This window comes from Macaca fascicularis, chromosome 10 (genome assembly GCF_037993035.2).
Source record: "Macaca fascicularis isolate 582-1 chromosome 10, T2T-MFA8v1.1".
Classification (NCBI taxonomy): Eukaryota; Metazoa; Chordata; class Mammalia; order Primates; family Cercopithecidae; genus Macaca; species Macaca fascicularis.
The window spans coordinates 85,187,524-85,202,449 of NC_088384.1; the positions used below are offsets into that span (position 1 = coordinate 85,187,524).

The following is a 14,926-nucleotide window of genomic DNA, read 5'->3' on the forward strand; positions in this document are numbered from 1 at the left end:
AGCAAAAAGGATGCGATGGAAATGGGAAGTGACAGCACAAAATACACTGAAAACACTGTCTAGCCAACCCTTTCGGTTTCTAATATAGCACTACCCTAAACCTAGCTTTGGGGAGTGCTGTTCTCCTACCCACGGGTGGTAGGACCAATTGGCCCAGCACCTGGAATACATGTTTGTGGAATGAAAGAATTAAACCTAAGTGACTCACTCCAGAAATACATTCACTAAGAACACTGCACACGAAACCAAGCTCAACTTGGTATGAGCCAACCCCACCTAGAAACCAGAGGATAATGAAGGGAAAGGGAGGGAACCCACCCAAGTGATGGAAAGCTCCGTGCCTTATGGCTCCTAAGGCTCCCTGTGACCACTAGGAGATCAGCACTAGCTCCATCACCTCATCAAGACCGGCACAGTGTAGGAGCAGTTTACTTCTAGCTTACCATATTAAGGGAAAAGGGGGTGGGGGATGCTTGAATAAGATATACCCATCCTTAATTTAGTAGGATCTGGGGTAAATTACTTAATCCCTTGCAGGGTTGTAAAGGTGAAACAAAATGGTACATGTGAAACTACCTAGCATATATGCTGGTCAATTTTCTCTTACACATACATTAAACTTCAGTCCAATTGAACTATTCTGCTGTTCCTATAAATACACCTTTGGGTTTTCCAGCTCGATTTCTGTCTACACTGTTCCCTGTCCTCTCTAATTTCCACATCTACATTCCTCATTAACCCAAACTGGTCTAGTCTCTCAACTGTGCCAGGCTCCCTCTGGTTTCAGGTCCTTTGCAGAGGTTGGTCTGTCTGTCTGGGATGCTCCCTCACCCCCAATTCCCTCCTCTTGACTCTGTGCATCAACACCCGAAAGACCAATCTCCCTGAATACCTCTTCTCCTTAAACAGCTATAAAACAATTATGATTGGAAGAATCAGACCTAGTGACTCACTACAGAAATACTTTCATTGAGAATACTACACATGAAACCAAGTTCAACTTGGAGTTTCTCTCCCTAATTAAGATGCAGAATTCATGAAGACGGGGAAAGTCTCTGATTTGGCTTATCATGTCACCCCAGCCTAGCACAGTACAGTCACGGGTCGCTGAACAATGGGCTGCTTAACGATCTCTGAGAAATGAGTCACTAGGCAACTGTTGTGTAATGTCAAGAGTGTACTTACACAAACCTAGATGGTGTAGCCTACTATACACCTAGATGACATGTATGGCCTATCATTCCTGGGCTACAATTCTGTACAGCATGTTACTGTACTGAACACTATAGGCAGTTGCAACACAATGGTAAGTTTTCATGTATCTAAACACAGAAAAGGTAACACACTGCATCATAATATGCACTGTAACATTACAACAGCTGCATCACTAGGTAACAGGAAATTTTCAGTTCCATTATAATCTCATGGGACCACCATATAATATGCCATTCCTTGTTGACCAAAACGTTGTTCACACGGAGCATGACTGTACTTGACAAAGGAAAGCTCACAATAATTTTTTTTTTTTGAGACGGAGTCTCTCTCTGTCGCCTAGGCTGGAGTGCAGTGGCGCAATCTTAGCTCACGGCAAGCTCTGCCTCCTGGGTTCATGCCATTCTCCTGTCTCAGCCTCCTGAGTAGCTTTCTTTTGACTACAGGTGCCTGCCGCCATGCCTGGCTAATTTTTTGTATTTTCAGTAGAGACGGGGTTTCACTGTGTTAGCCAGGATGGTCTCGATCTCCTGACCTCGTGATCCGCCCACCTCGGAATAAATTTTTTAAATAAGCAAAGACTTCTACATAAATATTCACTAATACATTCTTTATAGTATCTAAAATGGAAAAAATCTGTTTTCTAAAGTAGGAGAATGGTTAAATTATGGTACATATAACGGGAATGTCACACCGTCCCTGAAAAGCCATACTTTTAAAGTACGACATGGAGGAATGCTCAGATTAGTAATGAGTAAAAAGAGAAAGACCTCAACCAGCTAGGGCAAGATCTAAACTATGCAGAACTGGATGTGTGAGTAGGTGGGATACAATTAGAGGTAGCGTTTATTCTCTGAAAAACTGTTTACCTCTTATGCACATTTTCTACAGTGAGCATTTATAATGATGAGAAAGAGTGTTTCTTAAAAAAGGGAGATTCAGCTTAAACGCAACCTCCTCTCAGAAGACTTCTCTAGACTTTCCAACTTGTACTCAGATAATTGCACATTTCTCCCATCAAGACATGGGGGGGAATCTTTGATAAGAAGCACTTAGTTTTCTTCAACTTTGTAGTCCCCCCCAACTTCACAGGGCCCATCCTAGGGTCCAGAATGAAGAACCCAGTACAAGAAGCGGGCACACAGGAAAAAAAGGGAGGCTGGGCATGGTGGCTCACGCCTGTAATCCCAGCACTTTGGGAGGCTGAGACTGGCAGATCGCTTGAGGTCAAAAGTTCGAGACCAGCCTGGTCAACATGGTGAAACTCCTTCTCTATTAAAAATACAAAAATTAGCTGGGCATGATGGCAGATGCCTGTAATCTCAGCTACCCGGGTGGCTGAGGCACGAGATTCACTTGAACTCGGGAGGTAGAGGTTGCAGTGAGCCGAGATCCTGCCACTGCACCCACTGCGCTCCAGTCTGATAGACAGAGTGAGACCCTGTTTCAAAACAAAAACAAAAAAACAACAACAGAAAGCACTCACCTAGTTTAAAATCACCCAAAATGCTTAGCGCCCTGAATTTTAAGCAGCACATGTGACCTGGTCCATTCTGGTTTCAAGTTCAAAGGCATCAGGCCGGTCCTGTGGGTTAGCAGCTAACATATCTTTCAAGAGCTGCTTGATCCCCTCAGACATGGAAGTCCTGCGTTTTTGGGGGATGTGCAACTCCATCTTTGGGTTTTCTAGCAGCGCCTCACCAACAGGGACGATCTCAGTCCCCTGTTTAATGTAGGTCCCCAGGAGCTCCTTCTTGGTCTCAGAGTCAATAAAAGTGATTCTTTCTATCATTGCCCAGATGATAATGCCCAGGGCAAAGATGTCCGCCTTGGCTGTGTAGTGTCCCTCCCAGACTTCAGGAGCCATGTAGAAGTCCGAGCCGCAGGCTGAGGACAGCCAGTACTTATTCACATTCACATTTTTGTTGTCTTGATTGCCCTCTTTGCCTCGGGGTGCCAGCCCAGCACAGACCTTGCTTAGTCCAAAGTCGGCCACTTTGAGGATGGGGGTGCCAGACCGCTCTGTGATGAGGATGTTGTCTGGCTTCAGGTCCCTGTGCACAATATGGTTTTTGTGCAGGAAGGCAATGGCGCTCGTGAGCTGTAGCATGAAACTTTTGTTGGTGGCTGGGTCCGGCCTCCGGGACAGGACATACTGATTCAGGTCTCCACCTTCACAGAACTCCATGACAAACCAGAGATAGCAGGGCTCCTCAGCATAACCCAGGATCCTTTCTCCTAAATCAAAGAAGACAGGAAGGCGCTTGAGTGAGATGAACATAGTCACACTTCTTTTGAACTAAAGGACGCAGTGTATTCAAGAGTGACATTGGTGACAAACAACTGCTCCAAGGGGACCCGCAAAACTGGCACTGAGTCCCTTTCTACTCACACAGAACAAATCAAGGTATGACATGGGCACCAGGGACTGGTGTCAGGCACCTGGGTTTGGAATGAGGCCCAGGTGGAAACTCAGGTTTTACTGCTGTCTGGCGGACCGCAAAGCCTTTTTGTTTCATTATACTGTCTCCAAACAGGCACTGCCATACCACCCACACCTCCCAAGGCTGCTGGGCAGATGGGACAAGGAAAAGCATGCAAGAAGGCTGTCACGAGTCTGTTGCTTCTAATATCATTGTTACTCCATGCTGAGCAAATGACCTTCCCTCTTTTTTTTCCTGACTTACAGAAGGATTCTTGTTAATGTACCTAGAATGGCACTACCATTTCCTTTATTTCAGAGGCACGCTCCTACAATTTCCTTGGTTTACTTCAGAGGCACACTCCGATCCATCAATATTTTCTGCGAGCCCATCATATGCCTAGCGCAAGTTAGCTACATAACATGCCCTGTCTCTATGAGGCTTAGTTTCAAGGAGATGACAGGTATACACAGCAGCAACCATCAAAAGCTGTACATCTCCATCAGGGTCAACACCTACAAACAGTGAAGTGGGGGCAGGAGCCGCCAGATCTAAAGGTGTCAGAGGGGGCAGGACTGAACTTACCCTGTAAAAAGGCAGGCAGTAGATCAGTGGGGGAGCAGGAAGGTAATTCTAGGCTGAAAGATGGAATGGATGATGGAACACAGGGACAAAAAGACCAGAAAGGTGTAAATAGGAAGGCTGGTGGGAACAGCAGAGTCTAAAGTCGATGTATAAGATAAGATTTAAATTGTGTGGGCTTGAAACTCTAGGAAAGCTGGTAACCAACCTCTCCAAGCAAATCTCAATATTCTTTACAAAGCAATTGACAGTCCAGTGAATCTTTATGTGGATGTTGTTTGATGACTACAACTGCTCCCGAAGCTAAGTCTAAGAAGGCAGATGTTTTATCTCACTGATGAGGAGAGGCTAGGCCTGCAAATGTGCTGCCTTGCTCTGGGTGGTCACAAGGTCGTTTGTAACTGAGCCAGGACCTGAAGAGAAACCCTCTCTCTGGCCCCAGTATGGAGCATCCATCCTACCAAAAATGACTGCACCTCCTCAGATAGCTGCTGGCAGAGGGTTCCTTTTACTGGTCATTTACTCTATTATAATGAAAAGCAGTGATCTGGGTGAGACTCTGCTATCCCAAACAGCCCTGAAATCACCAAGGCACACAGTCTACTAAAGCCAGTGGTCTGAGTTCTGGGTTGGACCAAGACGATGTGACGTAAAAAACAAAAGCTTGGGCCCGGCGCGGTGGCTCAAGCCTGTAATCCCAGCACTTTGGGAGGCCGAGACACGTGGATCACGAGGTCAGGAGATCGAGACCATCCTGGCTAACACGGTGAAACCTCGTCTCTACTAAAAAATACAAAAAAAAAAAACTAGCCGGGCGAGGTGGCGGGCACCTGTAGTCCCAGCTACTCGGGAGGCTGAGGCAGTAAACCCGGGAGGTGGAGCTTGCAGTGAGCTGAGATCTGGCCACTGTACTCCATCCTGGGCGACAGAGTGAGACTCTGTCTCAAAAAAAAAAAAAAAAAAAAAAAAAAAAAGCAAAAGCTTTAGGTTTTTTATCACAATCGGATAGACCTCACTTCCCTTGTAATTATATAATTTATTTGCTTATATTACTCACAATCAAAGTAACACAGGTAGAACCAGTTTAGGGCAGATGTTTTTTGTTCTTTTCAAATCAGTTATTCCCCCTCTCATAATCCTCTATCTAGGTCATGGGCAGAGGCCCTCTATGTAAAAATACTGCACAATGAAGCATCAATCTGAAGCGCAAGTCAAGCTAGATGCTAACGACCCACAAAAAGGAGAGCAAGAAATGTGTACTAGAGGTAGAACCAGAAAGGAAAAGATTAAAAAGCCATCCAGTTCCCTTTGCAAAGGTCACATCAGAAAACACTGAAACTTCTGGTGGGAGAATAAAGAGGAATGATGATTATTTTATATACAAAGTTAGTAACTATGGCAACCTAAGGAAAAAGAAAACAAGTCTGCAAAACAGACTATAATCTAAGTCCAGGTTATGAGAATCCAGGGAAAGAAAAAACGGTAAAAAAAAAAAAAAAGACCCCAAAGTTTGTGAGTGGTTGGGGGAGATTGGACCCTCGGACTGAGGAGCTGTTCTGAGGAAGGAGCTAGACTCAGGAGATGCTACAGGAGGGGCTGTTTGTTGAGAGGAAAATTCTGGACAGGAAGAAGTATTCTCAGAATCACACTCAGCAACAGTGGGTATGACAGAATGGAAAACTGGAAGCGCAGCTCTTTATCCCAGATACAAAAGTGTTATTATTTTTACGAGTCAAGGTCTCACTCTGTCGCCCAGGCTGGAGAGCAGAGGTGCGACCATAGCTCACAGTAGCCTCCAACTCCTGTGCTCAAGTGGTCCTCCCGCCTTGGCTTCCCAACGTAGTTCCATAAGAAGTACTTTTGAGGCTGGGTGCAGCGGCCTCAATAGTCCCAGCTTCTCAACAGCACCCAGCCTCAAAAGTACCTCTTTGCGCAGGAAGGGCCCGTGGACTTACTTCATGAGAAGCAAGGAAAATACAGTGAGACTGAGGTGTGATGAAAAGATGGCTAGAACCCTGGGCAAGTCCCTGAACCTCTCCGAGCCTCAGTCTTTTTGGTACTTCAGTCTTCACATCCATCAAATGAGATAATGAAAGTATACCACATGAGTACTATGAATTAAGTCAGATATGAACTTGGGGAAATGAACCACTGACCATCACCAACATCATCATTTCCACCCAACCCCAACCAAATCCTTGGAAGTCACCGATTTCAATAATCCCAGTGCTGTAGGCCATACAAGTAAGTTTTTACATGTTAGGCAAAAGATGAAATTTAGATCATCGAATAAAAGTGGATTATTCCATCTAAGACATCACACTTCTTAGGCTGTAACAGCTGAAACCCATGTTCTAGGTAGACCAGGCTACTCCTATTTGAAGTGATCCCTCTCCCTAGGCCTGCTGCCCCCACAATCTCTGCAGGTACAATTGAAATGTGCACCTTAAGGCTAGCTGCAATGCCAATCTATCTTACGCTCACCTGATTTCCCAGTAACTTCCCTCTTCTGACCGGCCAAGGCCCTAGTTTCATATTTTTATTTTAGTTTTTGTTAAATTATACCAGATATCCTGGTTAGCAATCTATGGCTTAACTCTTCTACTTAACCCTGAGAAATGCTGGCACATTCTGTAGATGTTTTGAGGTCGGGGGACTAGATTTCTTACTCAGTCTTCCGGCCTCCCCAGGGAGACCTACAGTCATTTCCAAGGTGCCTGTGCATTGAGGAAGGGAAAGTAACGAAACTTAGTGGATTACTGAACACTAGTTCCAAAAAGACACCAATTCCCAAAGAACCAAAGTGTCACTGCGGTCCACCAGTCAGAACAGGACTGATGGAGGGCAGGTGATCCATGGAGTTTTAGCTCAGGCCCAACTCACAGTGGGCCCCCGACCCCAACCACAACTGTGGGTATTTCCCCAGTTTCAGGATATATAATTGCAATAGACATATGCAGCAACCACTAAAATCTCCACATGAAATTCAGTTTTTTGAGCTGAGAGGAACAAACAAAATTTACTTAAGTTTTATAATTCCCTTGTCTGGTATAATCTGACAGTTGTATAAGATGAGTAAGAGCTACAAATTTAGCTTACTTCCCTGAGAGGGAGAAAACAGGCAGGTTATTTGGCCATAGTAAGGATTTGAGGTAAATTAGCCTGTGAAAGCCTACTGGGTTCCAGGTACTATTTTAAAAGTTTATTATGAGAGCTGTCTCATCTTACCAGGCTCCGTTTTACAGGTGGGGCAACTAAGGCTGAGAAAGGCTTCAGAGTCTGCCCAAGGGCCCTGCCATGAGTAACTGGGGGAGGATAGGAGACAGCCCCCACAGCAAGTTCTCCCCCCAGACCATGCTGCCTCCCAGCTCACAGAGGGCTAAAAAGTGTACTTCCGAGAGCCAGGCCTGCCTTTGGGGACAGTTTTCCTACCTTTCCCTCAAGTCTGACAGTCAGGCGACCATAATATAAATTAGGTATTTCAAAACATATCCTATGCCAGTTCACAGGGAGAGAAGATGCTTAAACCCAAGAAAAAAACCAAGCAGGTGTCTCGCATCGCATTTGTCATGGAAATTGATCAGTAGTGCTGAAGCTCCCAATAAAACATGGCTTGCTTCGCTGAAAAACGTGAGGCCAGCAGGCTTAGCATAAGGACAAGCCAGTAGGAGCTTTGGAAAGACAGGCACTTCCTGGAAAGAAATACAAAATGCTCTGGATTTTACAAGCCTATCCTTAAGGCTCCTCCAGAAGTTAGATTTCCAGGTTTTAGTCAACGCCACTTAAACAATTTCTGAGCACACACTGCTCTTGAGACACAGCGCTGCGGTGAGATGAGGGGCACCCCTGCCCTTACATAGGCTTCTGGTCATTAGAAGCAGAATGACTACAGCTGTAAGAACTAGGAAGCGGGCCCAGATCTGCCAGGAGTCGGGAGAGAAGCTGGGATGAGAGGAAGGCAAGCTGAGAATAACTGCGAGAGTCCCTGCAGCTGTGTCTCCCAGGATGAGGGGAGTGGGCACAGGAGCACGAGGGTGTGCTCCAGGGACACAAGCAGTCTGGGTAATCACAGAAGAGTTCCAGTGAATGTGCCGCAACGAGCCTGGAGCGCTTCTAAGGCGGATTTAGACTCCAAGAAATGGGAAGTGACTGAAAGTTCTTAATATATTTTATTTATTTACTTATTTTGAAACGGTCTAGCTCTGTTGCCCAGGCCGGAGTGCAGCCAATCACAGCTCACTGCTGCCTCTATATTCTGGGCTCAAGGGGGCCTCCCACCTCAGCCTCTTGAGTAGCAGGGACTACAGGCATGCGCCACCATGCCTGGCTATATTTTTCTATTTTTTGTAGAGACAGGGTCTTCTTATGTTTCCCAGGCTGGTCTTCAACTCCTGGGCTCAGGCAGTCCTTCCACCTCAGCCTCCTTAAGTACTGGGATTATAGGCATGAGCCACCACGCCTGGCCACTGACGTATTTTAGAGATATGTTGCTTACAGAATCTACAAGTCACCAATTTCAAGACATACCATTTAAGTAAGCCATATAGGCTACTGACAACGCTATGGACACACCATTGACTAAGTCAACCTCTGATTTCAGAGACGTTCAATTGTGAAAAAGCATATATTCGACAATGAAACAAGTTTCTTAAGGAGGCATGAGGGGTTGGCGATGGGAGACAGACTAGTGGCTGACTGACTTACCAAGAGGCTCTGAAACCCGGTAAAGTGAGGGCTGGCAAGGGAGGAGGTGTGAAGAGGACGTGAAAGGTCTTAGAAGTTTAGGATAAATAAAATTTAATAACTTGTCACGTAAGACAGAAAGGAAGAATTCAGAGTATCTATTCAGATAGTAATTACATTTCCTCTCATAGGTGAGGAAACTCAGGAGCAGATTAAGTAACTTGCCTCGTTGAGGGCAGGACCTTGAGTTTCATAGCCTAGATTCTCAGCAGAAGCACTGCAACTGCCTCAGTGCCAGCAGCAAAATCGCACACCTGGATGTGTTAGTTCCCACAGTGGACTCTGACGCATGTCCCCAAGAGTTTAATGTTCATCCAGTCCCTCGTGATGGTCCAACCATACAACATGCAGATTTGTCTTTCAGCAGAGGACTAATCAGGACTTTGACTTACGCACACTAGGATGACAGCAATTCAGCAGTACATATAGGAAGCCTTAAAAATGCTCAATCCATTTGAAAGAAAAATCCCACTTGAGGAATGTATTCCAAAAGTGTCAAAAAGACACAAACAAGCCTTCCCACCCAACAAAAAAACCACACACCAAACACTAGAAACACTCAGAACTGGTATGCCATACAGAGTAAGTCAAAGTGGAGGATTGGAAAACAACTGTCCAAGAATGAGAATGAGTAACAGTTAACTATGGTAATACCAATTGGCTGAAAGTTTTAAAGTATCATTATACTTCAAGAAAAGTTTACTTAAAAAGTCAAAAGAGAAAGTCACATAGCATGTAATAAGCAAGTTTTAATGTGAAGGGGGGAAAAAGGCAGAATATTAAAATTATAAAGTTATGTCTAAGAAAAAGGATTAGAGGGAACCCCGAAAAATGAAGTTTGAATAAATTATGACCATAGCCATCCCTGTTTAATTAGGAGTTAAAGAGCTGGCTCAGGTGAAGATCTGTCCTGAGAAGCTAAAGACACAGACCCATCCTGGCATGTCTTCCCAAAGAAATATGAGCATGTGGACCAAGAATTGGTCCCATTCTCAATGATTTTGGGCTGTTATGTCATTATAAAGAGGCTGGGTACCATAGCAACACCACAGGGTGTGTCCAAAGTACTTCCTAAGATTAATAGACTTGTTATGCTGGCTGCCAGGGCAAAACAGTGTCCAGAAGAGGACAAGAGTAAACCCACCGGCTGGACAGGGGCTGTAAAACCAGCCAAGCCTGGGGTCAACATTCCCTCTACTACTTGCCCCCCGACCCCCCAATTACATAGCTATATGATCCTGGGCAAACTTCTTAGGACACTAAGAATCTGTTTAGTTTTTTATAAATTGAGAAGAAACACCTACATCACTGGACTGCTCTAAGGCTTAACTGTGACATACAAAGCACGCTGAATGGTGCCTGGACACCAGAGCAGACTGCTACTGGGTGTGAATTATGCTAATGTCTCTGGACACCACTGGCAGCTGTCCAATAGTTATAAGGCAGCCTGTCAAGAACATGGACACTGGAAAGAGCATCTGGATGTAAACCTAGGCCCTGACCTTTCTCTAGTGTTGTGCTGGACAAGCAACTTGACCTTGATGGATATTGATTTTCTTGTCTGTAAGAACAAGTTATAAAAACAACTTTACAGTGGCAATAATCAAATGAGAAAAGGAATACGAAAATACTATGAAATGCTAGCTATTACTACTTGGAACATCACAGGGGTTTGTTAAAATGTAGAATCCACCAGCCAGGCAGAGAGTTGGGGCACCCCTAATCCAGGGCAGTCCGGGCTCAAGTATCTCTCTCCATATGCATGGGCCTTTCCACACACCTAAGCCTCAGCTCTTGCCAGGGTTGTTTCTGATTTACCCTTTTACAACCCATCCTTCCTTTCCCCAGATTTAGTCCACATCCCTGGCAGCTGATTCCCCCAGAGCACCTCTTACAGGCTGCAGTGAAGTAACATCTGCTGTACTGTAACCATCTCTTCTGTTAGACTGGGCACTCATGGTGGAATGAAATCAAGTCTCTGGGTTCCCCATGGTATACCACACGCATACCTAGGTGGTCGATAAGAGGGTGAAATAAATCAAGATAAAAGTCATGAGCTGGAGAGGTGTAAAAAGAGAAAGAACATAGAAACTAGTAGTAGGGTATGCAGAATACACAAGTTAAAGACAACTAGGTCAGGATCCAGAATTTAGAAGTCACTAAGGAGGGTTCCTAGCCCTAAAGATATCAGCAAAGGCCATATTTGAGGTGAAAATGAACAGACTACTTCAAGTTCTACTTAGGAAGCACTCCTCGAGAGTTTACACTATGAAAGACCTTACCCAATGCAACCCCAATTAACCAAAGCTGTTAATTAAGGAAGGGCTGCTTCTATCTCCTGAGGCTGGTACCTAAAATCCAATGCACATAAAAAGCAGTCGGTCACGAGCAAGAAGTCTGTGTGGTTGCCCCAAGTCATTCAAGAGTAAAGCAGAGAGCAGGTGGGGTCCCTGGCAGCTGAGACACATAGAATGAACCAACAGAAATCAGCAGTGCCACAAGCACTGATCAATATACAACTAAAAACAAAGAGGAGCCATTAGTTTCTTTTTTTTTTTTTTTCTGTCGCCCAGGCTGGAGTGCACTGATGCGAACTCAGCTCACTGCAACCTCTGCCTCCTGGGTTCGAGGGATTCTCCTGCTTCAGCCTCCCGAGTAGCTGGGACTACAGGGGCCCGCCACCACGCCCGGCTAATTTTTTGTATTTTTAGTAGAGAGAGGGTTTCACCACTTTGGCCAGGCTGGTCTCGACCTCCTGACCTAAGGTGATCCGCCCATCTTGGCCTCCCAAAGTGTTGGGATCATAGGCGTGAGCCACCGCACCCGGCCTGAGCCATTAGTTTCTGAGTAAAATATGATTATGTCCATTTTACAACCAAGAAAAACAGAAGAACCTAGAACTTAAGCTACCTGTCCCAGCAATACCCCACAGCGGTTAAGAAAGCATTCTCAAGTTTGAATGTCTGGGCTTGAATCCTGACTTGGTTACTTGCTTAGCTGTTTTACATTGGGCAATTTCATTAACCTTGGTACCTCACTTGCCTCACCTGTAAAATGAAGATAATCACGGTATTGACTTCACCTGATACATAGCAACCTGCAAGTTTCAACTCTTATTTACAGGGTGAAATTGGGACTAAAACCTTCTGACTGAGTCTAGCATTCTATTGTATTGCGTTAACTTACATTTCCCCAATGCCAGCCAGCTCTCTGCCTCTTGACCTGGAGGCTCTCTAAACTCCAAGACCCAAGTCACAGAAGAGGTTTCAGAGTTGCTTTCTAAGGGCTGGGGAGGGAATGGCCTTGCTCTGCTCCGAAGGTTCCCTAGGCGCTCGACAAGTTGGGGAAGTTTGCGGGCTGAAAACCTATCTACTGCTAAGACCCTGGTCTCTCCTATACTATTACAGTTCCTCCCCCAGTTACTTCCTTCCCCTGCTTCCCCCAATGCCCCTAACTAAACTGCCAGACAACTGTACTGTTTTCTAGGATGCTACCACTTGTGACCCTGCATTATGTTCATGTGGGCGTGAGTCCTCTACATGCCTCATGGAGAAGAACTCTGCAGAGCTTCTTATAGTAGCCTAGCTCAAAGCCACTGGGTGTGCAGGCAACGTTACTTTCCAAGGCCTGGGTTCCCAGCCACCTAAAGGCATTAACATCAAACAATTGGTAAAGAACAATTAGCGTCTTATCAAGTTGAGTATAAGCTAGGCTCCCGGCTCTACCAAACTTCTAACTATTCTGTTGTATGAGTCTTGAGAGTTTGTCCTGGATTTGTGTGTGTGTGTGTGTGTCCTCACTTGCTATTTGTCGGAAGAATCAGTGTGTGCCTTAGACAAAGCAACAGAATTTCTGACTGACAATGACTCAGGCTTGCCTGCTGTCTAAGTGGCAGTAATCTTGAACTTTGTTTTAGGCACATTCAGGACAGGCATTCTAGCAATGGAAAACAAGGGGATAAAAGCAAACTGTTGATGCCTTCACTCCTCTCTTTATGTGAGAAGTATTTCAAAGTTAAAAACATGGGCACCAACCCTTCAACCAAATAATTTACAGGATTGTAAATGTGCTTTTAAAAAGCCTGGGAGGCTGCTTTGAGTGCTATCACTAACTCATTGAGGATAAAGTTTTGTCCCTTTTCTGGGCTTCAGTTTCCTTCCTTGTGAAACAGGCAGCCAGGTCACACATTTACGACCTCTTTCTAGTCCTCCAAAGCTTCTGCTGTCTTAACGCTTCTGGGCAGGACATGTTTGGTCTGTGTACAGAATGGAAGGAGACAATGCATTTAAGTCTCTCAAACAACATGGGGTAAGACCAAGAACAGCATTTCAGGACATTTCTCTTTTTCATACTGGATTATTTTATTAGCCAAATAGTGAAACGGACTCACTTTGTCTCTTCACCTATCCACAGTCCTAGGCACCCTACTTTCAAGCCCACCTTCTCCCTAACTCCTGATTCTCTTTCCTCTTAATTCTTGTACAAAGCCCTAGGCTCATGAGTTGACTGGTCATTTCCTCCAGTGATCTTGATAGCATTTAAGTCTTCCTCCAGCTCTCAAACTTTTCAAATGTAAGTTCCTTTGGGGCAAGGGGTGGTGTGTTTTGCTTTGCTTTTTTTTCTTTCCCTTCTAATACCACAGCAGGGACTCGGCATTAGGTTTAGTTGAGACTTCAAGACAAATTCACACTTTTTGGCCTGTTTCAAAATCATTCTGAGTTTTAGGAGCCAGGGTCAAGGGTGACTGCAAAGGACTTTTCTATTTAATGAGAGAGCTGAACCAGGTTATCTCTAGGACTCCTTCCAGCTCTAACATTACTGGGTGGTATTTGCATGTGTAAACCCAGGGTCCCAGGACAGATTAAGACCCCTAAATTTTGGAATCCAGAATAAAGAAAGTTTAACTTCCAGTAATTTTGGTCTCTGTCCTCTATTTTAAGAAACAAAAATGATTACCTATTTACTACTTGAAAAATCAACACATTGCAAGTACGCTTGAATGTCATTTTCATAAGCAGAAACAACACACATTTTCTTCACTGCTCTGTCTCTGAGCCCTGAACACCGCAGAGGTTCAAATATTTTCAATACAATAATCAACTGAAAGGGACGGATCCAATCTAGTATGTGGCCTAAAGCAAAAGATTTCATTCTTCTAGGTCTCAGTTTTAGTTCGCAAAGGGAGGAGGAAAACACCAGTGTTTCTGTCAACTTGGTGTGCCTGACAACACAGAAAATAAGGTGTGTTCTATGGTGAAACAAGTTTGGGAAACTTGAGCAAGAACAATGTGAATCTTGAAGTGGGTGAGGGTAGAAGAGTACAGAACATGGTGTGAACTTATATGAGGCAGTGAATTCCTCCCTATGTGAAGCACTTGCTGACATTAACAGTTTGCACAGTGACCCTATGTACCTAATGTCATAGGTACATACTCACTATCTTACAATAAAGGAATGCTCCTCACAGGGTTCAAACAATTTGCTCCATGTTTTGTGTAGTCAGTCCTGGGATGAGCCAGGAGGTCTAACCCCAAATCCATGGTACTAACCACTATGCTATGCTGCCATGGGTCACTTTGGAATTTTGACAAATTCTTTGGGTGAGGAAAGTCTACATAGTATTTATATGTTGACAGAGTAGGCAAGAGCTTCAAGCTGAGGTTGAAGGTTCGAGACTGGCATCAATGAACCGAAGACACAGGAATAAACATTTGGCAAAGTGAAGTCCAACATCCCAAGGCAATCTTGTAGTAGGAAGTCCAGACCATTCATTGGCAGTAGAGGAGAAGACTGGGAAAAGTCTGAGAATAGAAGGACTTCAAAATAAGTGATGCACTCCTAGAATATGGGTAAGATAAAAGAATATCCTAGGGAGCCTTTTTTTTTTTTTTTTTTTGAGACAGAGTCTCGCTCTGTCGCCCAGGCTGGAGTGCAGTGGCGCGATATCGGCTCACTGCAAGCTCTGC

The 14,926-nt window shown here is 44.7% G+C and overlaps 1 protein-coding gene across 1 annotated transcript in view; it reads right to left on the reverse strand.

Annotated features, from left to right (window-relative positions):
* STK35 (serine/threonine kinase 35) overlaps positions 1 to 14,926 on the reverse strand; it is a 73,365-nt gene that overhangs the window by 54,774 nt on the left and 3,665 nt on the right. The window contains exon 3 of the mRNA XM_005568528.5: positions 2,699 to 3,450. Coding sequence (XP_005568585.3) covers positions 2,738 to 3,450 — 713 coding nt within the window. The 3' untranslated portion in view covers positions 2,699 to 2,737. The remainder of the gene's footprint in view (positions 1 to 2,698; positions 3,451 to 14,926) is intronic.